Source organism: Heteronotia binoei, chromosome 10 (assembly GCF_032191835.1).
Source record: "Heteronotia binoei isolate CCM8104 ecotype False Entrance Well chromosome 10, APGP_CSIRO_Hbin_v1, whole genome shotgun sequence".
In the NCBI taxonomy this organism is placed as follows: Eukaryota; Metazoa; Chordata; class Lepidosauria; order Squamata; family Gekkonidae; genus Heteronotia; species Heteronotia binoei.
Genome location: NC_083232.1, coordinates 72,567,120 through 72,589,866, shown reverse-complemented (window position 1 = coordinate 72,589,866; position 22,747 = coordinate 72,567,120). Strand labels below are relative to the sequence as shown.

Genomic DNA, 22,747 nt, shown 5'->3' with positions numbered 1-22,747 from the left:
ACAAATTTCCTTTTCATGTTAGGTTGTGGGAGGGCATATTCCCCCGCCCAAGAGATGCACTGCCAAGAAACATTCAGGCTATAAAATCCGCCAGTCTTTCTGCATTCATCCCCAGGGGGGGAAATGGCTTTAAAGTCATCTACAAAATATATTCCTTTAAACATTATCCCCCCCCCCCAGACACACACCCCAAAACAAAGAAGGAAACTAAGGGTTTGGTTTCCCCTTTCTAGTGCCCCCAAGCCCACCGATACCGCGGGGGCTCAGGAGCGTTATTTGGCCAGAGCAGCTGTTCCTCCAGATGCGCTCCCGGAGGCGGCGGCGGCTGCGGCGGCGCTTCTGCGCTGCTCCATGCCGTTGGGCAAGAAGCCGGCGATGATGGGCACCGGCCAGATGAGGGCGGCCACGCTCCACACGATGATGACCAGAGTCATGAAGCAGGCCACCAAAGTGGACTCGATGGGCTTGCGGTTCATCCTCCAGCCGGGGTCCCCCTTGAGCTCCTCCAGGCTGAAATCCAGGCAGCAGAACTGGAGCCGCTCGCCCTGCTGCCACGGCTGCCCGGGCTCGGGCAGGGACGACGACGAAGAGGCGAAGAAGGCGGCCGAGGAGGCCCCCGGGCGGAGGCGGCCCACGCGCCTGCCCCGCGCCCAGCTGCAGCCCACGCAGAGGCGCAGGTCCTGCTGGACGCCGCCGGCCGCCAGCCCGACGTGTTCGATGAGGAGCGGCGGCGGGCCCACGCGGTGGAAGGCGGCCGAGAAAAAGGCGCGCCCGCCCGGCCCGCTGCTGGTGGAGAAGAGCACGAGGTCGCACTGGAAGCCCAGCGGGCTCCAGCGCACCAGCAGCGAGCTCAGCATCTGCCGCTGCACGCTGATGTTGCACGCCGGCTCCTCGCGGGGTTGCTGCTGCTGCTGCTGAGGCGCCAGGCGGGGCGGCCCGGGCGAGGGAACGGCCGGCGGCGGCATGCCGCTTGGAGCCCGAGGGCCGGCCCCTGCCAAGGGCGGGGAGGAAGAGTTGAGGCTGGGCGGCGGCGGCGGCTCCTTCGCGGCTGGCCCCGAGGGGGAAGGCCAGCCTTGGCAGCAGCAGGGCAAGGAGGGCGCGAACGCCGCCAGCAGCGCCGGCAGCAGCGGCCAGAGCATGGCATGGACTTAGTGGATCGCCCGGCCGAGAGGTGCGGGAGCCGGCATGGCGCGCCGACCGGCAGCTGCCATTGGGCGGGGGGGAGGCGAGGCTGCAGCCGTCGAGGGACGCAGGCGAGGAAGACGAAGCGAGGGCGGGCGGGTGTGTGCGCGTGTGGACGCGCGTGCCAGGAGGGGCGCCGCCGCCGCCAGCAGCTGCGCTCTCACCTTCCTCTCCTCCCCGCGCCTCAACTGTGCCTCGAGCCGCCCACCCCGCCTCAGCCGCCCTTGACTCGCCCAAGGCGAAGTCCGTCGTCTGCGAAGAGAGCGAGGCCGCCGCTGCCGCCCTTCCCTTCTCTCCCAGTCGCCTGCCACAGGATTCCCTTTCGCTCCCTCGCCAAGAAGGAGTTCCCTTCTTTCGTCATGCCGAAGGGTCTCCCCCCCCAGTGACGCCCCCCCTTCTCCTTTCGCAGACGAAGCGGGCTCAGGCTCGCCGCTTCCCCTCCCGAGGGCTACTTGCCTGGCGCCTGTGCAGGAAGGCGGGAAAGGAGGCAGGGAGAGAGGGGGCTCGCGCTCTCTCTCGCTCTCTCTCTGGCGTCGCCAATGCCCGCTCTGTTTGGCAGGGACCGTCTCTTCGACTCCGCGCTCCTTTCCAGTCTAAGCAGCCCTGGACTTCCCTTCTCTGCTTTTTAATGCACGGCCACATGGCTGCCGCGGCTGCCTATAGATTGGAACGCTCAGGGAAAGGCACTTTTTCTTCAGGCGTTAGGACTGTAACGCTTGCAGGCAAGGCCGGTCTTGTTTTCCACATTTGTACAACTCCCAGTCACTTTGCATGCTTTATAAATAATCCCCTCCGCCTTTGAGAAAAGTGAGAGTGAGAGAAATCTCCATTTCAACTCGACAGTCTGACCAAGAGTGCTTTGATTATGGGACGCTTACACCAGGGCTCCCCAAGATGGTGGCTCTGAGTACCATGGGGTCTGCCAAGACCTTAACTAGCGCTCATCTTTTGAGTATTTTTAGAAAGCAGGCGGGGCCAGGCAGGAATATTGGCCACGGGACACTTGATGGGCTATGTAGATTTTTTAAAAAAATGCTACATTGGCAGCAGCTGCTACCAGAAGAACACAAGGATCTTTTTGGTGTGGCTCAAGGAAAACTGGGGCAGTAATTTGGTGGCTGGCTCAACCTCCAGTGGCTATTTTGTGACAGTCATACCAGAATAACAAAGGTACTCACAGGCTCAAAAAGGTTAGGGACCCCTAGGTTACTCTACTCCCCAAGAATCTTGTTGGTCTCTAAAGTGCTCCCAGGTTCTTCACAGTTTTCATGGAGTAGGGTAGTGGCAAAACAGAATGATGCAAGAGGGAACTTTTTATCTAAAGAACAGGATTGTTAGTTTTAATGATCTGTGAAAATTTGAGACAGTTTTCTTTCCCATCATATAACATTGTTTATTGAATGTACTATGATGTCCATTTATTGGATGTATTATACTGTTTTTCATTTTATTGTTCTCTAATGACATCGTCCAGGTTTTTTAATGTATTTCAGAAATGTTATGCTGCTTCTCCAGACCGGCTTGAAGTAGCTCACAATCAAACAAAGCCAATCCATACAATAAAACTGTTCCATAGGACAAACCACACAATAAAATTGGTCAATACAATCAGTCAATACAACAGCCAGCCCAGGAGAATAAATTTTAAAAGATCAATTGAAAAAACAAGGCTATAAAAAACAACACCCAGTCAAGCCAATTAAAAGTGCCAGGGCATAAAAGCAGGTAAAAAACTGGAAGAGTCTAAAATAATATTTAATAAATCAGGCTTCAGGTGAGAAAACCATAAAACACTTTTCCTGTTACAAGCCTGGGTTAAAAGAAATGTTTTGACCTGGAGCCTAAAAGAAAGTAAAGTAGGTGCCAGGTGAGCCTCTAGGGGGAGCATGACAAAGGTAAAGCACCACCACTGAAAAAGCCCTGTCTTTGCTTCCCATCCACCATACTTCTGCAGCTGGGGACATAGAGGTGAGGCTCAAGAAGAGGCTCTTAACTGTATTGTGTTATTTATTGTTTGTAAGTTACTGCTCTTTATTAAATTGTTTTTATCATTCTGTAATCCTTGAGTCTGAGAAATGAGGACAATAAATTAAGCAGCTATAAATAAGTAGGGGCACTGTTTTTTTAAAAAAAAACATTAACAGCTTCATACTATGCAGAGGCATTGCAATCTGTGCCCAATGGAATCAGTATACTCTGTATATGACTGCATTGCATTATGTAAATAGATGGCAGGACAACTGCAACATGAAACATTAAGGAAATGCCAATGCATTCTGATGCTTGGTGGCTAGGCACTTTTGCATTGTGACATGAGGTAGTGAAAGGACACAAATCTATAGACAGCCTTAGAAAACAAACAATGGGTTGGGAAGAATATGTAAGCTCTGCAGACATCTGAATCCCAATTGTGGTTTAAAAGGACACAATGTCTTCCAAGTTTTCCAACCCGAGATGTCAGTGGCATAGATTCTAGCTTAATTGTGTATAGATTTAAGCCTGACATTTCCACGCTTATAATCAATTTGATAGGCAGAGGTATTTTCAGTTTTGGGCAACTTGTTGCAATCTGTTACCTCAAAGTTTTATTGAGAAGTTTTTTAAAGCTGCTGTGGTAGACAGTGTTAGTATTTGTTTAGTACTGCAGTTTCTTGGGTTTCATTGATTAAACGTTCCTAAACCTTGAAAATGTTTGTGAAGCATCAGGTGCTATTTACACAATACAAGATTGTACAAGCAATCAACACATTTCATTATCCTACACTTGAACATATGGCCTACTGATTTTTGATTTTGCTTCAAGCCTTTCAGATGCCCATTTCTCCTGTTTGCTGTATCATGTAACAGTTATCACTTCTTGCGGTTCTGGAAACCTCCACTGCCTCACAGCCCCTCCTCTGTTAAAGCAGGATGTTGACTCCCAACTTAGAGAAGCATATTGTTCTAATGCACTCAGTTAAAACCGTCTCCCAAGCCTTTATTCACTAGGGATAGCCTTTCTTCCATAAATTGTATATAATCCTTTTGAAAAGCCATTTATGTTAGTAGTCATTAAAAACATTTTGTGGCATTAGTGCCACAAATGAAGAAATGCCTCCTTTTCTTTCCTGAAAATGTATCCCCGGATGATTCTGAATTTTCCTTATTATGACAATACCCCACTCATGATTCTAGCAATACTTCCTACCCCCAACCTATACAGCTACAACTGACTACCATTTGTGTGTTTTTGCCACCTCCTTCCATTGTACAATATTTGTTAGGAAGATTTCACACAGATTTACAGAAGCTGTTACAGCAGCAGGGGTTCTTCTCTTCCGTCCCTTGAGAGCATAAGGAACCCAAAGGATGATGAAAATTATATTCAGGCTACATCTAATAATAAGGGGCTGCAATGTACTGAGAGGGTCCTATGGAAATGGTTTTCTCCACTCTGGAGTTACCTGCCTGCTTAGAGCCTCTTGCTAATGTTAGGAATGAAAACCAACACTACATTTTCTGAGCTTTTCCTTGTAGTTTGTAGGCCTGTTCCTATTGTCCAAAGTGGAGCCATTTTAGACTTCCCAAGCCTTTCTCTGAGTGTGTTCACACACGCTAAATAATACGCTTTGTAACTGGATTTTTACTGTGTAAGAATAGGAAAATCCACGTGCAAACAGTCACTGTAAGCACCCTCTGTGAGCTGACGGTCAGTTGTTAGCTGGGAAAGAAGAACCCAAAAAACATGTACATGATGAAAACATACAGTCTCTGACTGAAGACCCAGTAAGGGACCTCTAACCCATCTTATCACACCAGAGACAATGTCAATAAATACAGAACATGTAATTTTGCATGATTATTCTGACACACACAGTGGGCCCATAGAGCACTTGTTAGTAACACAGCATAAAAATCTGCCCCAGTAGTTGTAGTGTGGTGATTAAAAATGTCACACTAGTATCCTTGGAGACCCAGGTTCAAATTGTGCTATGGAAGCTCTCTAGGTGACCTTTGGCCACTCACACACTCTCAGTAGGGTTGCCAATCCCCAGGTGCGGGCAGGGGATCCCCTGGTTTGGAGGCCCTCCCCCTGCTTCAGGGCCGTCAGAAAGCGGGGGGAGGGGAGGGAAATGTCTGCTGGGAACTCTGTTATTCCTTAGGGAGATTTATTCCCATAGAAAATCATGGAGAATTGATCCACGGGGCTCTGGGGGGGCTGTTTTTTGGGGTAGAGGCACCAAATTTTCAGTATAGCATCTAGTGCCTCTCCCCAGAATACCCCCCAAGTTTCAAAATGATTGGACCAAGGGGTCCAATTCTATGAGCCCCAAAAGAAGGTGCCCCTATCCTTCATTATTTCCTATGGAAGGAAGGAATTGAAAAGGTGTGCCATTCCTTTAAATGTGATGGCCAGAACTTCCTTTGGAGTTCAATTATGCTTGTCACAGCCTTGATCTTGGCTCCACCCCTAATGTCTCCTGGCTCCACCCCCAAAGTCCCCAGATATTTCTTGAATTGGACTTGGCAACCCTAACTCTCAGCCTACCTTCCTGGCATGGTCATTGTGAGAGTAAAATGGAGAATGATGTAAGCTGCTTTGGGTCCACACTGGGGAAAAGGGAGGGTACAAATTAATTAAATTAAATTTATTTATTGATTTTATTTATTTTTGTTAATTTTTAGTCTGCTCTATCCCAGGAGTGGGCTCAGGGTAAATTACAACAAACTTAAACAATAACAATAAGTAATAAAAATTAGAAATAAATTTAAACCTTTAAAACAATAAAATTACTCAATATCAGGTGGAAGTAGGGTTGCCAATCCCCAGGTGGGGGCAGGGGATCCCCCGGTTTGGAGACCCTCCCCCCGCTTCAGGGTCATCAGAAAGCGGGGGGAGGGGAGGGAAATGTCTGCTGGGAACTCATGATTCCCTAAGAAGGCTTAGTCCCATAGAAAATAATGGAGAATTTATCTGTGGGTATCTGGGGCTCTGGGAGCCCTGTTTTTTGAGATAGAGGCACCAGATTTTCAGTATAGCATCCAGTGGCTCTCCCCAATATACTCCCTAAGTTTCAAAAATATTGGACCAGGGGGTCCAATTCTATGAGCCCCCAATGAAGGTGCCCCTATCCTTCATTATTTCCTATGGAAGGAATGCATTTTAAAGGTGTGCCGTCCCTTTAAATGTGATGGCCTGAACTCCCTTTGGAGTTCAATTATGTTTGTCACAGCCTTGCTCCTGGCTCCACCCCCAAAGTCTCCTGGCTCCACCCCCAAAGTCCCCAGATATTCATGAATTGGACTTGGCAACCCTAGGTGGAAGACAACTAATCAGACCATAGTGCAAACAGAGCTGGAACTGATGATATCTCAATAGGCCAAATAAATGGTGGAACACTGCGATAAGAGAGGCCAGACTTGATGTACTTTGGGTTTCCACTGCCTCACTCAAAGATTTGGTGCAACAGCTCCGTTTTACAGGCCCTACGAAAAGGTATATGTAAGTAGTTGCATGGGGTTGATCTTCTCCATAGAAGGGTCTACACTGTACCAGAACAGACAACTCCTTGTTCATCCATGACACCTGAGCAATTTAGACATTACTATACTGTCTCCATGTGCATTTGTCTGCCTTCCTTGCACCATCTGGGAGTCCGTGTGGGATTGCTCCTAATTGCCTATTATCTGTCCCTGAATAACTGTTTTGGGTGACATTTTCTGAGCTTTTGTGGTTTTAGGAGAGAAAGAAGAGAGAGCTTACAAAATAAGGTCCATACTCCTCTTGTGATCCACCCTTCTACAACACTGCTACATTTGTGCAATTGGTCTTTGAGTGATATTGTCTTTGAAACTCCAAAAACCCATCTTGTCACAGGGTTAACCTGTGGAGCTACTGTCTGCATACCATCCCCACAACGTAGATTACAAACCTGTGAGTGAAATCCAGTTTTTGTATTTAATACTAGGATGGATCATAGAGACCTTTTAAGGACTAGAATGTTTATCTGCCTAGTTGCCTGCCCCAAAATCCTATCCACATCTCTGCATTGATTAACTATGATCAAACTAAACAATAAAGTATTCATCTAGAACCGCACAGAACATAGAATCACAAAGTTGGAAGGGGCAATACAGGCCATCTAATCCAACCCCCTGCTCAAGGATCAACCGTCCTAGAGCATCCCTGACAAGTGTTTGTCCAGCTGCTGCTTAAAGACTGCCAGTGAGCGGGATTTCATACATGAGGAAATATAATAAGCATTCCATACATGAGGAAATGAGAACTAGTTTAAACTATACTTGCCATAGTTTGAATCCAGGAAGGCAATGCGTCAATGACTCACTACAAACAAAGAATCTAATTCCCTAGCTAGTCCCATCTTATTCTTTTTTATAACTTTTTGCAGTAGATCTTTAAAAACCCCTCTATTTTTTTAAAAAAGGTATAACCTAAGCTTGCTAACTGCTGCATCCTGTTCTTCTGCAACTTCCCTATGGAACTCAAACATTATTGGCTTATGCAGATAAAAATAAGTTCTAATAACAATTTCATTGTGGGGCAGTCCCTTTACAATACCAACTCTAAGAGCTGGCAGATGCTCGGTCCTCTTGCAGAACAGAATTACATTTTGGCTGCAAATGGACAAGTTCAGACATGCTCTGCAGTCAGACTGTGCTTTTCTGCAGACCACCTCTTTATTGCAGAAAACCTACAATGATTAACCACACAAAAGAATTCCATCAGAGTATACCAATACATATACCAATATATAGACATTAGATAATGGATATCTTGTCTCTATTTTTGTATGGAAGAAGACTAAATGAATTGGTGGGGGGGGGAAGCTAGAGAGAAAAGTGTTATAGGTCACTTCCACTGGGAGGCAATTCCCAGTTGTGTATTCATTGCCAGTGTGAATTACTGCAGGGATGAGACAGTTTGAATACTTTGGGTGGGAAATGCTGCCGTTTGAAGCCAAAATGGAGCCGAATAGCCATGTGGAAGCAATTGTAAACTCTCATAGCAGTTGTACTTTCCGTCTCCGCAAATCAAACCTGTTTCTGAAAAAATACTTTGCTGTGAGGAAGGGCCTATATTGTTCACAAATGACAGTTCAGGCAATTGGGCGGGGAAAAGAACTACCTTTCCTGTATCAAGTGGTTCACAGCTCTGATTTAGGCAGATTGTACATTCATCAATGATTCATCTTTGGTGCCTGGGAGGAGGGGAACAATTAATTACAATGTACAAGATTTGAACATGAATTTTATTGCAGGAACTGTAAACCTGGCAATTAAATTAAATGTTAGATTTATACTATTAGGGAAGTAGTTATGATAATTTCTATGCTCTTTTGGACTCTTGTTACTTTACAGTGAAAAGAATTACACAATTTCCTTTTTCTGCTCGCTATAATCTAGCTTGAAAAGCAATAGCAATAGGTTGTTAAAGGACTGTTCAACAATAATGAATAAAGAATGTAAGAACATATCTTTCTACAAAGTATGGTGGTGGTGATGAAGTTTTGGAGCATGATTTACTTAGATCAGAGAAGGTCTGTAGGCAGGAGAGACTCTGGCTGTCATAGCTGGAGGTGCCCAGATCCTACAGAGGAGTAGAGTAGGAGATGAAAAATCATGTCTAAGCAAAGAGAAGAATCCTGAGAAGACAGGACTTCAAGGAAAGAAGGGGGCCTGAGATATGAAGATTGGAAGCAAGGGCGGTATGAAAGGGTAAGGGAAAAAGAACCTGAGAAAGGGCCTTCTTGGTTGTAGCACCAACATTATAGAATTCCCTCCTATGGAGATGCATCTATCATCCTCCATGATTGCCTTCCAGTTTGAAAACGTGGGCTTTTAAATGTGTTTTAAATGGTTCACTGCCTCAGGGGCCTTAACCTGGTGGAAGAGCAGCATATAAGCATTTTAAATAAATAAAACAGGAGAAGGCCATGGATTATTAAGGGATAGTGGAAGAAAGAATGGGCAGGCAGGAGAGATAGGTGTGAGTAAAGACTATAAAGTAAAGAGAGCCAGTCTGGTGTAGTGGTTAAGTGTGTAGACTCTTATCCTGGAGAGCCAGGTTTGATTCCCCACTCCTCCACTTGCACCTGCTGGAATGGCCTTGGATCAGCCAGAGGTTGTCCTTGAAAGGGCAGCTGCTGTGAGAGTCCTCTCAGCCCCATCCACCTCACAGGGTGTCTGTTGTGGGGGAGGAAGATAAAGGAGACTGTGAGCCATTCTGAGACTCTGAGATTTGGAGTGGAGGGTGGGATATAAATCCAATATCTTCTTCTATAGACACTCAGAACAGAGTTGCTCTTTGAAAATGACAACAGACAACTCTTTTTGTCAGCCAACTCTTCCCAGGGGTTGACCTAGGAATTCTCTGAGTGCTGCAGAGCAACCACAGAGGGGAGACACTGGTCTTTGTGTCCTGCTGGTGTGCCTTCCTTTGGTCTCTAACCTGACAGGCCTCTTCTTACATCCTTTTATCTGAACTGTGGGGCTTTGTCTAAAGCATTGCTATGTACTTCAAGAGTCCTTCCATTATTCTTGGATTTGGTTGAACAGAAATTTAGCATGCTCTCCTAAGCACACTTATTAGAAATGAAGCCTATTACCTGTAGTGGGTCTTCTGAATATACATGGATAGGACTGGGCTGCAAATTTCACATTCTGTCTTGAACATATCTTTGGGTTTATATTGCCAATGCGCTTCTTCATCTCCTGCAGAGCTATAGTGCTCTTTTATTGATCTCAGCCTGTAGATTTTTACAGGATATTGGCAGCACTTTATACATTTATGCAGTTATCCAGGAAGTATGTGACTTAACTCTCTGTGGCATTTCATTGATCACCATTTGAAGCTTTATGTGTTTACTATGCTCTGATAGTGAGCACTTCACTCCAATTCTCAGTTGGGAATGGAACAAAGGAACATTGTTCGTTAGACAGAAACTTGTTTTTTTATATAATCAAGACAGAAGTTCAGTGGCACCTTAAGGACTTACAAAATTCAGTATAACAGAAGTCAGACTTCACATAGATGAACTCTTCATCCATTAGTCAGATATAATATTAAAAGCAGCAAACCAGTGAAAGGCAGGCAGAATGGTGGGTTACAAAACCAGGCATGTTGAAAGCAATATCCAATCAAAAGAGTAGTCAATCCACTTACAGCAGATGCGGATGTTTCCCAACCATTGAGAACAGATCCTATTTTGCCAGTCTATCAAAGTTGGAATTAGTTGTGTCACCCACTTCAAGTGGATTGTTCCTCTGATTAGGTATTGCTTTTAACTGGTTTGTCTTTGTAGCATCTCTCTCCCACCCCCACCTTTCTGTTCTTTGCAGCTTTTAACATAAATGTACCTGCCTGAAAGATCTGATGAGGTAAACTCTGACTCACAAAAAAAATTCACATGCTGGAATAAATTTTATTGGTCTCTAAAGTGTCACTGGATTCCTCGTTATTCAGCTGCTACAAACTCTAAACTAGGTGGTGAAGAATTATTGTGTCAGAATTGTAGAGAACTATTTTGAAAATCATCAGCATATATATTCAAGAGATAGCTTCAGAAGCTGATCTCTCAAAAATCACTTGTTCTGGGCAAATGGGTGAGTGATTTACTGACTGACTGCATTTCACTGTTGAGAGATGTGACAACTGCAAGAGCAACATGGTTTTCTTGTGCCAAAATGGTTTCCACCATGAAAACAAGGGAGTGCATTAGGACCGGGACATAAAAGGTTGAGATAACTGCAACTTTTGATTAGATCTATCCTTCTTGGAATAGGTGGATCAGTGCTTTAATTGGGTGGCAAATGTGTCTGGGCAGAGCTCCAGTTACTCTTAGAGTCTGAGTTCCAAGATCCCAAGTGACTAAGGGTGCAGAGGTTTGTTTCCAGGAAGAGGAGGAAATTGCATGAGCTTTTTCTAAAGGAAAGAAATTGCCAGGGCACTACAGTGCTGTCAGCCATCCAGTTTAGGCTGAACAGGCCTGCGGAACATAAGGCCCACAGACAGACTTCAGCCCCTTATTTGCCCTCACAGAAACAATCCCATTGTTTGTAGACCCTTTCCACTTTGTTGTGGAAATACAGCTAAGACATGCCCAGGGGTCGTTTTGTAGAAAAATAGGTGGTGGTGGTCATTAGCACAACTCATTAGCATATGCTGCCCCTCCCCCCAGCCAAAAGCAACCTGATGCAAGAAAGAGCCCCAAGGGAGTGAGACCTGCTTGGGCTGGCTAGAGATCCAGCCAGCTGAAGCTGGTCTCACTCTCCTGGGCCACCTCCCCACACACAGTCAAAAGGCCAGCAAGCCCCCTGCCATCCAAAATCACATAAGAAATGGAGAAAGGGTGGCATGGGCTTCTCCTGGGGTTAATGAGGGCTGCTGGGAGCATGGGAAAGCCCCTGGTGGCTGGCTGGCTGGCTGGCTGCCCGCTCTCCTAATCCAGGGATTGCTATGCAGCTGCACCTACTATTCAATGGACAAGGTAGGTGCAGAGGAAAGGTTCAGAAGCTGTGCTCCTATGAGCTCCTGCTGAATCTGAGGCCTGTCCAAACCTATCCAAAGTGGGCAGAGGAGAATGTCCCCAGCTAGTCCAAAGGTGGTGCGTAGGGATCTCCCAATGACAGACATCAGTTCCTACAATTGCCAGGTCTTACTCAAGAAATATCTGGGGACTTTGGGGTTGGATCCTGGAGCAAAGGTGTGACAAGCACAATTGAGCTCCGAAGGGAATTCTGGCAATCACATTTAAAGGGACCGCATGCCTTTTATAAATGCCTTCCCTCCATTTGGAAATAATGAAGGCACTTTTGAGGGCTCACAGAATTTTTTGAAACGTGGGGGATGTTTTGAAGAGAGGTGTTGGATGCTATGCTGAAAATTTGATGCCTCTACCTCAAAATTCCCCACTAGCTTGGTGTGAGATCTCTGCAGGGGTGGGGGGAAAAATTGGAAATTGAGGAGTAAGATGCCTTGTGGCAGCAGAGGAGAAAGTACATTATTGCTCCTTGGAGCGTGAATTTGATTGTGGAAACAAGGGAAAGCTGTGGGTAAATAGAAATGCAGGCAAGGGGAAAGCTGACAATGTGGAAACAGCCTCAGACCTTCTGCATGCCAAGCAGATGTTCTGCTACTGAGACACAACCATCCCTACTTCCCAAGGAATGATTGAAATGCATGTCATGCTACAACCTTGCTGAAGTTAAACTGCTTCATTGATTGACAGTATCTGGATAGCAGACCTCCAGGGAGCCAGATGTACTTCACTTCCATGATGGATGCAAGGTTAGAAATAATTGCAATAAGTAAATGTCCAAAGACTACACATTATCAGGGGAGGGGCTGTGGCTCAGTGGCAGAGCATCTGCTTGGCATGCTGAAGCTCCCAGGTAAAATGCCCAGCATCTCCAGTTAAAAGGGCCAGGTAATGGATGATATGAAGCACCTCTGCCTGAAAACCTGGAGAGCTGCTGCCAATCTGAGTAGACAATATTGACTTTGGTAGACCAATAGCCTGATTAAGTAGAAGTCAGCTTCATGTATTAATGTTTCAGGGCTTCAGTTGGTCCAGGCTGAATACCCGATGGAAAAAGCTCCAGGGCCAGCAAGACCAGGATAAACACATTTCACAGAAAGGTGGTACAGATGTGCAAAAGTGCATTCAGTGTATAACCACAGAGGGACCAGTCTGAGCACTGCACATTCAGCCCAACATGTACAGAGAGGCCAGTGTACATACAGGTATGTGCCCATTGGTGATCACAGTGAAAAAAACAAGGGTCCTCTGGTCATGTTACAGAGTCTGTGTTTATACATTTGCATGCATGCCAGTTCTCAGACTTTGATGGAATGTGTGGACATCAGGGTGGAGCGAATGGGAATTACCTATACAGACATACAGGATATGTGTTTTTGAAAGTCTACATAAATGTAGAGACAAATCTGAATCTATCTCTGTATATATACCCAACAGGAAGCTGCAACCAATCACGATCCCCTGTTTAGTATACCTGTATGATTCATGTTTTACATGCATATGTCCATTTTACTTAGGTATGCAAAATATTTTAGGTAAATGCCACAACAGCTATTTGTAGAGCGCTCCATACAGCAGAGTTTCTTATGGAGGGAAGATTCTTACTGTCCTTGAGTTATCTTCTTCCAAAGCTACACAATTGTGCCAAACCACAAAATGGGCAGCTGCTCCTTTTAAAAGAATTCTATAAATTTGCTTGGCAGCTTCAAGAACAAAGTTCTCGATGCAAATTGCAATTAACAAGGCACTGCTTCCAAAGAAAAGCCTAATTTCTAGTTAAGCAAAATGTTTCCCCAACAGACTGTTATCAAATAATTGCTTAGCTTGTCATTATTATAGCTGATAGAATGCATGAGTCTCCCATGAGATCTCTGGAAAATATAATTGATATACAAAAGATTTCATTGGTCATCTTGGGATTTCTGACATCGTTCATTGCTGAGATGCTAGGCGACATTGCTTCTTCAGCACTGAACATTTTATGTGAAAGCCATTAACTGGGTATTTTGTAGCACTGATCTCCTGTGGATTTGCTTAAAGTGCTTGTGACAGCTTTTTGGGGTGGAAAAAGAGATGAAACAACAATGACTAAAGTGCTAATTATTTCAAGTAGGGGGCAACTGTTAAACTGCAGAGTACCAGACTGTTTAGTATACATTCAAGGACTAACATCATCCCCCCCCCACCACCACACACACACACACACACACACACACACACACACACACCAGCTCCAGGTTGGGAAATATTTAAAGATTTGGGAAGTTGGAGCCTGAGGAGGATGAGGTTTGGGGAAGGGAGGGACTTCAGTGGGGTATAACGCTATAAAATTCACTTCCAAAGTGGCCGTTTTCTCTAGGTGAACTGATCTTTGTCACCTGGAGTTCAGTTGTAATAGTGAGAGAACTCAAGCCACTACCTACAGTGCTGCCTAGAGTAAATGCAGAAGTGGTGTGGGATGTGTATCCTGCGCAGCTAACTTCCTGGAGGAATCTGTCATTAAAGACAAAATTGTTAAGCACATTGATGAACAAACGCTACTGAAGAAAAATAATGGATTCTGTAAGGATAGATCTTGGCTGATTCTGCACTAACCTTGCTCCGCACCAGGCTTCCATTTCTATCTGGAGCAAGCTAGCGATTTTGCACCAGCTGTTCTATGCCACCATTTTGCGCTGGGGCAACCCGCAATTTATTGCGCCACAGTGTAAACCTGAAAAAACAGATTTACACTGCGGTGTGGCAAATCACAGGTTGCCACAGCGCAAAATGGCAGCGCAAAGCAGCAGCAGGTGCAAAATCACTAGCTTTTCTGGAGAGAAATGGAAGCCTGGCATGGAGCAAGGTTAGTGCGGAATCAGCCCTTGTCTCATTTAACTTTAGAGTTATTTGAGGGGCTAAACAAACATGTGGACAAGTGTGACCCAGTAGATATTGTTTACCTAGACTTGCAGAAAGCTTTTGATAAAGTTCCTCTTCAAAGCTCCTAAGTAACTCAGCAGTTATGGGATAAGAGGACAAGTCCTCTTGTGGATTAAGAACTAGTTAATTAACAGGAAACAGAGAGTGAGTATAAATGGCAGTTTTCACAGTGGAAGATGTAGGCAGTGGCGTACCACAGGGCTCAGTACTAGGTCTGGTGCTTTTTAACTCATTTGTTAATTATTTGGAGTCGGGAATAAGTAGTGAAGTGGATAAGTATGTGGATGTCACTAAGTTGTTCAGGGCAGTGAAAACCAGGGTGGACCGTGAGGCACTCCACAGGGTGGGCAAGTGAGCGTCAGTATGGCAAATGAGAGGTTCAATGTGGGCAAGTGCAAAGTAATGCATACTGGAGCAAACAATCTTAACTATAAATATACATTAATGGGATCCAAACTGGTGTTAACTGACTACGAGAGAGATCTTGGAGTCTCTGTAGATAACTTACTGAAGAAGTGTGGAACTGCAATAAAAAGGCCAACACTGCTGGGGATTATTAGGAAGGGGACTGAAAACAAATCAGCCAGTATCATAATGCCCCTGTACAAATCTATCATGCAGCCTCATTTGAAATATTGTGTACAGTTCTGGTCACCACACTTCATAAAAGATATTATAGCATTGGAAAAATTGCAGAAGAGGGCAAGTAAAATGATAAAGGGGACGGAACACTTTTCACATGAAGAAAGATTAAAGAGGCTAAAGGAACCAGTGACTGAGGAGTGACATAATAGAGGTTTACAAAATTATGCATGAGATAGAGAAGGCAGAGAAATAAGTACTCCCTTTCTTACAATATAAGAACTCATGGGCACTCAGTGAAATTAATGCACAGTAGGCTTAGAACAGATAGAAAGAAGTACTTCTTCATCCAAAGAGTAATTAACATACGGAATTCATGCAAGAAGTGGTGTCACAAGAAGCATAGTCAACTTCAAGATGGGATTGGATAAACATATGGAGCAGAGGACCATGAGTGGATATTAGCCATAAGGTGTAGATGGAACACTATGTCTGAGGCAGTAATGCTATGTATTCTTGGGGCTTTAAGGACAACAGCGCAATGACTTCTGGCGTTCTCGCCCCAGTGGTGGACCTGATAGCACCTGAGTTTTGACCATTGTGTGACACAGAGTGTTGGACTGGATAGGCCACTGGCCTGATCCAACATGGCTTCTCTTATGTTTGTATGTTCTTACTTGGTCTGGCAAGAAATGTACACAGATAAGGCTGCTTACAGCAAATGGTGAGCACAAAGGATCCTTTGGAAGCTTTGGAGAAAACACTCTTTGCATCTGGAATAAACAAAATAATGGATTTGTAGTACAATCCTAAAGCCTAGGATTGACAACTTCCAGGTGGTTGCTGGAAATCACCTGGAACTACAACTGATCTCCGGTCTACAGAGATCAGTTCCCCTGGAGAAAATGCCCAGGCCCCATCCCCAAAATCTCCAGAAATTTCCCAGCTCAAAGCTGGCAACCCTCGTTATACCATCTAAGTCCATTATAGTCAGTGAGGCTTAGAATGGTGCAACTCTGCTTGGGATTGCCCTGTGATTGTATTTATTCAGCAGCACACGTTTTTAACACTCATATTAGTAGATGGTTGCACTTACTCTGGATTTCCTCTGGCGTAAGTTAAGGAAGCATGCCCCTTTGATGAGAGTTAGGAACTGAATAAACACGTAATCTCTTCAGCAACAAAGTTTGCACTGTTGTTATGCAAATATTCCTAGTGATCAAGAACTGAAAAATTGAAAGTAGTGGTGGAGAAAAAACAGCCATGACAGATTTTTCTTTTCTCTGAATAGCTTGTAATTCAAAAGGCACCAGCTGCCCTCCAAATGCACTATTAACTAAAAAATGAGTGGGCGTATGAACCACAATTGCGGAGCTCTTATTTCGCTCAGACTAAGGGTCCATCTGGAAGTCTGGCTGTTTCACACTTTGAAAGACTAGCCTTATTACAGAGAGCCCTTTGCTGACCTTTCATTAAGGCAGAGATGAGTTTATTTGATTTTAAAAGCCAGCGATTTTTTTTAAAGGTTGTTTTGCAGTTAATGTTTTGTGAAGCCAATTTATGAACATTCCACGCTCAGCAATCCCCAATGTGGATCACATTGTTTAGAAGGAAAATTCTATGTAGGCTGTGGTGACAGCAACCTGTCTGAGAAAAGCCCTTTCTTCTTCCCTCAGCATAGACACTGTGGGAAGTAGCAACAGGCCACAACTTCCTAACATGTGCAAGTACAAAGAAATGGACAGCTGTTGGCTTGTCATGCTCAAAGGCAAATTTTCTAAGCACTGGTTACATCTGTAGGAGATGGTCCTATGTGAAGCAGTCTCATAGGGCTAGTTTAGATGTTATCACTGACCTGAGCAGAAAGTGTGTGGGGGGGTCCTAACCTGTAGTACCATTTGTGTATGTGCCATTTGGTGGTACATACACAAGTGGTAACATTCAGACACTCTTTTAGTGCAGGGGTCTGCAGCCTCTTATAATTAAAGAGCCAAACTGCATCAAAATTCAGAACTCAACAAAGAGCCAGGTGCTTTCTACACTAGTCATTCTCTTAGTGTGCATTTCAAAGTGACCTTCTACATTAACTAGTGCCTTCAGTTCTGTCTTGCCTTGCAGTTTCTTGTAGGTTCTACATTCATTTTGTGCAACTAGAACTCATACCAATTTCAGCTCCTTTCTCCCAGAGGTTTCCAAACCTCTGGCAGACCTTTTGCCAGCTCCGTTGTTTGATCCGGGTCTCTTTTTAGAAGTAGAATGTCTCCAGCGGATCTTCAAGGCCTGTTCATTGCCCTCCCCTGTAACGTCCTCTCTCTCTTTAGGTTTATGCTCCCTCCCCATTCTGTTTTCTTCCCCTCCTTCTCCAAAGGCAAAAGAGAAAGATGTGGTCTCCTAGACAGGAAAACCTTAAAATAGCCAGAGAGAGCATAAGAACAACTTAGTAAATATAAAAGACTAGAGGATTTCCTCCTCTAGTTCTTTTCACAAAATCACGGGGGGGGGGAGGGGAGCTGAAAGATGCTTTCTCAGGGCATCAGAGTGAGAATTCTTGCTTTGGTTTCTCTTAAAGATACGCTGTCCTATCTCTCTTCTCAAGCCCTGTCAAAGGAAAAATCCACCAACATTCAACCGGCATCCTCTTCACTCTCTTCTCCCTCATTAATAGTTTTATTGAAGGCTTTTTAAAATGGGGGTTGGTGAGTTCTCCTCTGGCTTCTCTTTCTGTGGTCTTCGCTTTCTATTTGCTGCCATGGCAGCAGGAACTTTCCCATCCATACTAGTCAGCCACAGATCCCCACCATGGGGTGGAAATACAGAAAGCATAATCCACAGAGAGTGATCCAAATCAAAGGCATAACAACTTCACAACTGAGATACGGTGGAGTAAAAACAGAATGTAAAAAGGCCCTCAGTATAAGAGAGCCTTTTTACATAACTGGAACAATATAATTTAACATTACTGCTAACTGACATGTTGATTAAATTCATACCATTTTTGCAGCCCAAGCACTGGCTGCTATAAGTCCTTGATTAGGAAACAGCACACATGAGATCTCACTATAAGTAATAGACACAGGAGTACATTTTGCAGTTGTGTCAGTGCACTGGCATAAATCTGTGTGTGGTTCACACTTGGGGCGTGGGCACCTGTTCACCTGTATCATGTCCCTTTCTATAAAGCATCTCAAAGAAACCCTTTAGTTCCATTCCTTTAGTCTGCCTTTCAGTTTTATTCATTTATATGTATTTATTAGAATATTTCTGTTTCATCTTTCTTTGTGGCTCAATGCAGCTTAGAAATCACAATTTAAAACCTAACAGTATATAAAATCCCAGGTATTTATTAGAATATTTCTATCTCATCTTTCTTTGTGACTCAATGCAGCTTAGAAATCACAATTTAAAACATAACAGTATATAAAATCCCAGGTATTTATTAGAATATTTCTATCTCATCTTTCTTTGTGACTCAATGCAGCTTAGAAATCACAATTTAAAACATAACAGTATATAAAATCCCAGGTAACATTGCAAAAGATGCTTCCAGTCTATAGCTTGTTAAACCTCTGGCAAATAAAATGGCCTTGCACAGCTTTACTCACTGGAGTTGCTAAATGTAACAATCTGCTGTATTTCAGCCAACTTATGGAGAGAGAGGTAAAGCTGAAAGTTTCAAAGCAAGGCACCCCTGCCTTTACCTCCTCCAGGAGCCTAGTCTACAAAGTGGGAGTTACAACAGAGAAGGCATGGGCTCTGCTGGATGCCAAGCAGGCCACTTTAAGTGAGGAAATTGCCAGTGGGTGGCAGCCTTTGGACCACACTAGGTGCAAAGGAGATGGTCCTTTAGATCTGCAGTTCCTAGGCTGTGAAAGGCTTTAAAGATCATAACCAGCCACTCACAATGGTCTCAGAAGCAAACTGGCAGTCAGTGTAGTAAGATATGTTCGCATTAGCTAGCCACTGACCATAACTGATCTGCCACCTTCTGAACCAGATACAGTCTCCAGATTGTCTTCAAGGGCAGTCCAATGCAGACTGCATTACAGAAGTCTAACAGTGAAGTTACAGAAGTGTGAACCCTTCTAGAAACCCATCTACCACCTCAATATGCCTTAACATAAATAACTGGTTTTGTTGTTTAAAGAGTCGTGTTAGGTTCCATTTGGCCCCCAAGCCATTGGTTGCAGACTCCTGCCTTAGTGTATGATTACCTGGTCCAGTACAGTGCACGCAGAGCTCTCTCTCTCTCTGGTAGAAAAAGCCCTGCAGGAACTCCTTTGCATATTAGGTCACACCAGTCAGGAAAGAAAAAACACTGGGGAGCAGAACCGTCAAACAATTCAAATATTCAAAATATGCATACAAGCATTCATATATGCATGCAGCACAACATATATCAAAGCACAGTGGCTTATTTAAAGATGCAGTACGTGTAAAATAACAAGAATCCCAAGCTGTACACAAAATAATTTTCCAGGCAAAGCAAAAGCACCAAAACTATACAAAAATCCTTCTAGTCTGATTGTAAGTGTTCTAGATGCCAACTGCCCTTGGATAAAATTCACAACCTGCACAATTCTCAATAAGCAGTTCACCAAACCATTTTCCAAATAACCAAAGGCACCAAACTATACAAAAGTCCTTATAATCAGACTATAGGTCTTCTGGGGTTTTTTTAAAAATTAGGCCACATCCCCTGACATCACCATTATTTCACACAGGACTTTTTTTGTAAAAAAAGCCCAGCAGGGACTCATTTGCAATATTAGGCCACACCCCCTAATGCCAAGCCAGCTGGAACTGCATTCCTGTGTGTTCCTGCTCAGAAAAAGCCCTGAGTATATGTATGGCTGTCATTGATATAGCCTGGAAGGAGTGGCAGCAATGCTGTATCTGTTCTTGGCTAATGGCTGTGGGAAAGAGCATTTAAGCATTAGCTCTTCCACATGCAGCAGGATATAGGCTTTTCAAAGACTAGCATGATAACTGGATCTAAGAGTCACTGGACTAAAAGGTTCCGTAACACAATCTTGGGGTGGGGCAGGGATTAACATGTGATCAGAACAATGTTTTCCAAAGGATTCTTAGCTTGGTGGTCCAACTTCTGCTAGTGAAGCAGAGAAATAACGAGGTCCGCACATTGCTGTGCTGAAACGATTTTACTTTGGCACCAAAGCAGAACTTAGCCAGCTAAAAGCCTCCAAACTGACTAAGTTAAAATTATTCTCATACAGACCATTTTTATTCGTACCCCAAAACAAGCAGGCGGCCCCCAGGCTTATCTCACTCAACATGCCCCTCCTTCCTGCAATTTCTAGTATTTTTCCATACGTCCTGTCTTCATGCCTTATCAGCTTTAACAAGAAGCTTCTCTGGGTCTCTTGTTATCTACTTTACAACTTTCAATCCACACCCACTGAGGCTATCTGCTTCTAGCAAACAGCTGCTTCAAACATTGCATTAGACATTCTCTTTTGAAGGCAAAGACATATTTTCATTTATTATTATTATTATTATTATTATTATTATTATTATTATTATTATTAGGGGTATTCATTAATTATTCAGGGGTCCCCCTTCATCCCCCCCCTTTCAGTCTCTGAAAGCTTTTTTTTAAAGTCTGAAGGAGACTGACCATCATCATCATTATTAAACAAATCAATTCTGTATGCCCACTCAGGAAGGGCAGCTAGGTGACAATTGGTTTTTGACATTCCCATGAAAGACTGAAATGACGCTACAATGGGGTAATGAAATAGTATATTGACAGAGATGGGGTACAGATGAGTCACGGGAGGAGAGAGACAGAGATGGGATTATCCATTCACACTGGCGCATCCCAGTATTTTCCATCTAGAGAAGATGTGTGTGAGTGGCGGGGGAAGAAGGTCACTCAGAGGCATGCCTTGGCTATGCAGCCCAGCCTTCCAATATGGAGTTTTCCTGGTCGCCATCATGGGGCCTTTCTGGGCACACAGACTAGCTTGAGAGGGCCCTCCATGTCTTTTAAGGCTACCCTCTTTATTTGGCAGCACTCTGGTATCAATTTTTCCCCTTTGGCACCGCCCAATCCTTGGAGGTGCACTGCCGATCAGACTTCAAACCACCAGGGTTGAGACACAGTTGGGACAAAGGGAAAGGGTTTTAGGAATGTCAATTACCAAAAATAGGCTATGCCTGAGTTAAAAAATATAAAATAATCCATTCATGGTATATGCATTGAATAATTACACATGTCCAGTCTAAATTTGTGAACATAGATCTTGGAAGGATCCTAGAGAACTTATTTCTTTATCAATAAAACATTACTAGTTATGATGCAAGAATACAAGAACTCATCTCAATTTCTAAAACACATAAGAGACATATGCAAGTGACATGCTATAAACTGAATCAACTCATGTGCCTTTATGGCAAACACCTTGTTGTAGCCTAGGTGATTAAGATACACACATTCAGACATACTTGGAAACATTGCCAGTTGTGGGCAGTCCACATGTGGCCACATTATTACAATACAAAAACCATTTCCTGACTAATTCCTTGTTCCCCTCCTCCCTTAGTCTAACAAAAGGTCTTCTTTCTTGAGTTCATGGAGAGTTTGTGTGCTCTATGCATGACAATCTTTTCATAGGGAAATCTGTTTCTATTGCAGCCAAAAGGAATTCCTTTTCCTGGAAGTACAACTTGGAAGTGGCAGTAGGGCTGCTGTTGTGATCAGCTGGGGCAACCAGCCTTTTGCTAGGCAGAGGAATTTCCCTGGAAATATGTTTTCTCCATAACTCAGTTTGGATGGGGTTCTTGGGGAGGCCTTCCTTCCAACATCAATGAGGCATGACCAGGCAAATTTCAGGACCTCTGGGTAGATATGGAAGAGCCTGGAAAACATACTTGGAGAAACAAACAAAACAGCAATAATAGGTGCTTTTTCCATTTAAAGGTTTCCTTGGCTGTCCACAAATTGCCATAACTTGAGTCCAACCCTGTTGAGATAGGGTTGCACACATTAACTAAATTACCATACTGGCTTTGGACTGGAGACTTCCTCCTTCTCACATGGAGTTTCAGTTTGACAAGGTCTCTACCCTTCCAATCTTAAAGGGCAGATTTCATACACCATACATTATGCAGAACACAAATTCACAATACAAACCTATGCATCACTTCTCATGATTCAGGCTAGTGCATATCTATATAGAAAACGAGCACCTAGAGGTTCATGAGAGGCCTTTTACTTTGTTGCAACAAATATGAATCTTAAAAAATAAACATGAAATTGTGCACAAAATTTGGAGCTCCAAAAAGAAATTACCAGAGTTGGAGTTACCCCTGGAATATGAAAATGGTCACAAAAAGGGAAGAAAAACTTCAAAAACAAACACAAAACAAAACTGAGGCCTCAATAGAACAATGCCAGCTTTAACATACATGTATGCGAGGGATCAGACCCAAAATAATTAGAGAACTGGATTAGAGAATTTAAACCATTGGACATCAGTGGGGTGTTCAAGTCCCACTGAACC

At 44.0% G+C, this 22,747-nt stretch overlaps 1 protein-coding gene across 1 annotated transcript; it reads right to left on the bottom strand.

Annotated features, from left to right (window-relative positions):
• Positions 1-272: 272 nt before the first annotated feature.
• On the bottom strand, positions 273-1,225 carry TMEM158 (transmembrane protein 158). The gene has a single exon (XM_060248101.1). The coding sequence runs from the start codon at positions 1,137-1,139 to the stop codon at positions 273-275; it is 867 nt and encodes a 288-aa protein (XP_060104084.1). The 5' UTR covers positions 1,140-1,225.
• Between the last annotated feature and the right edge of the window lie 21,522 nt (positions 1,226-22,747).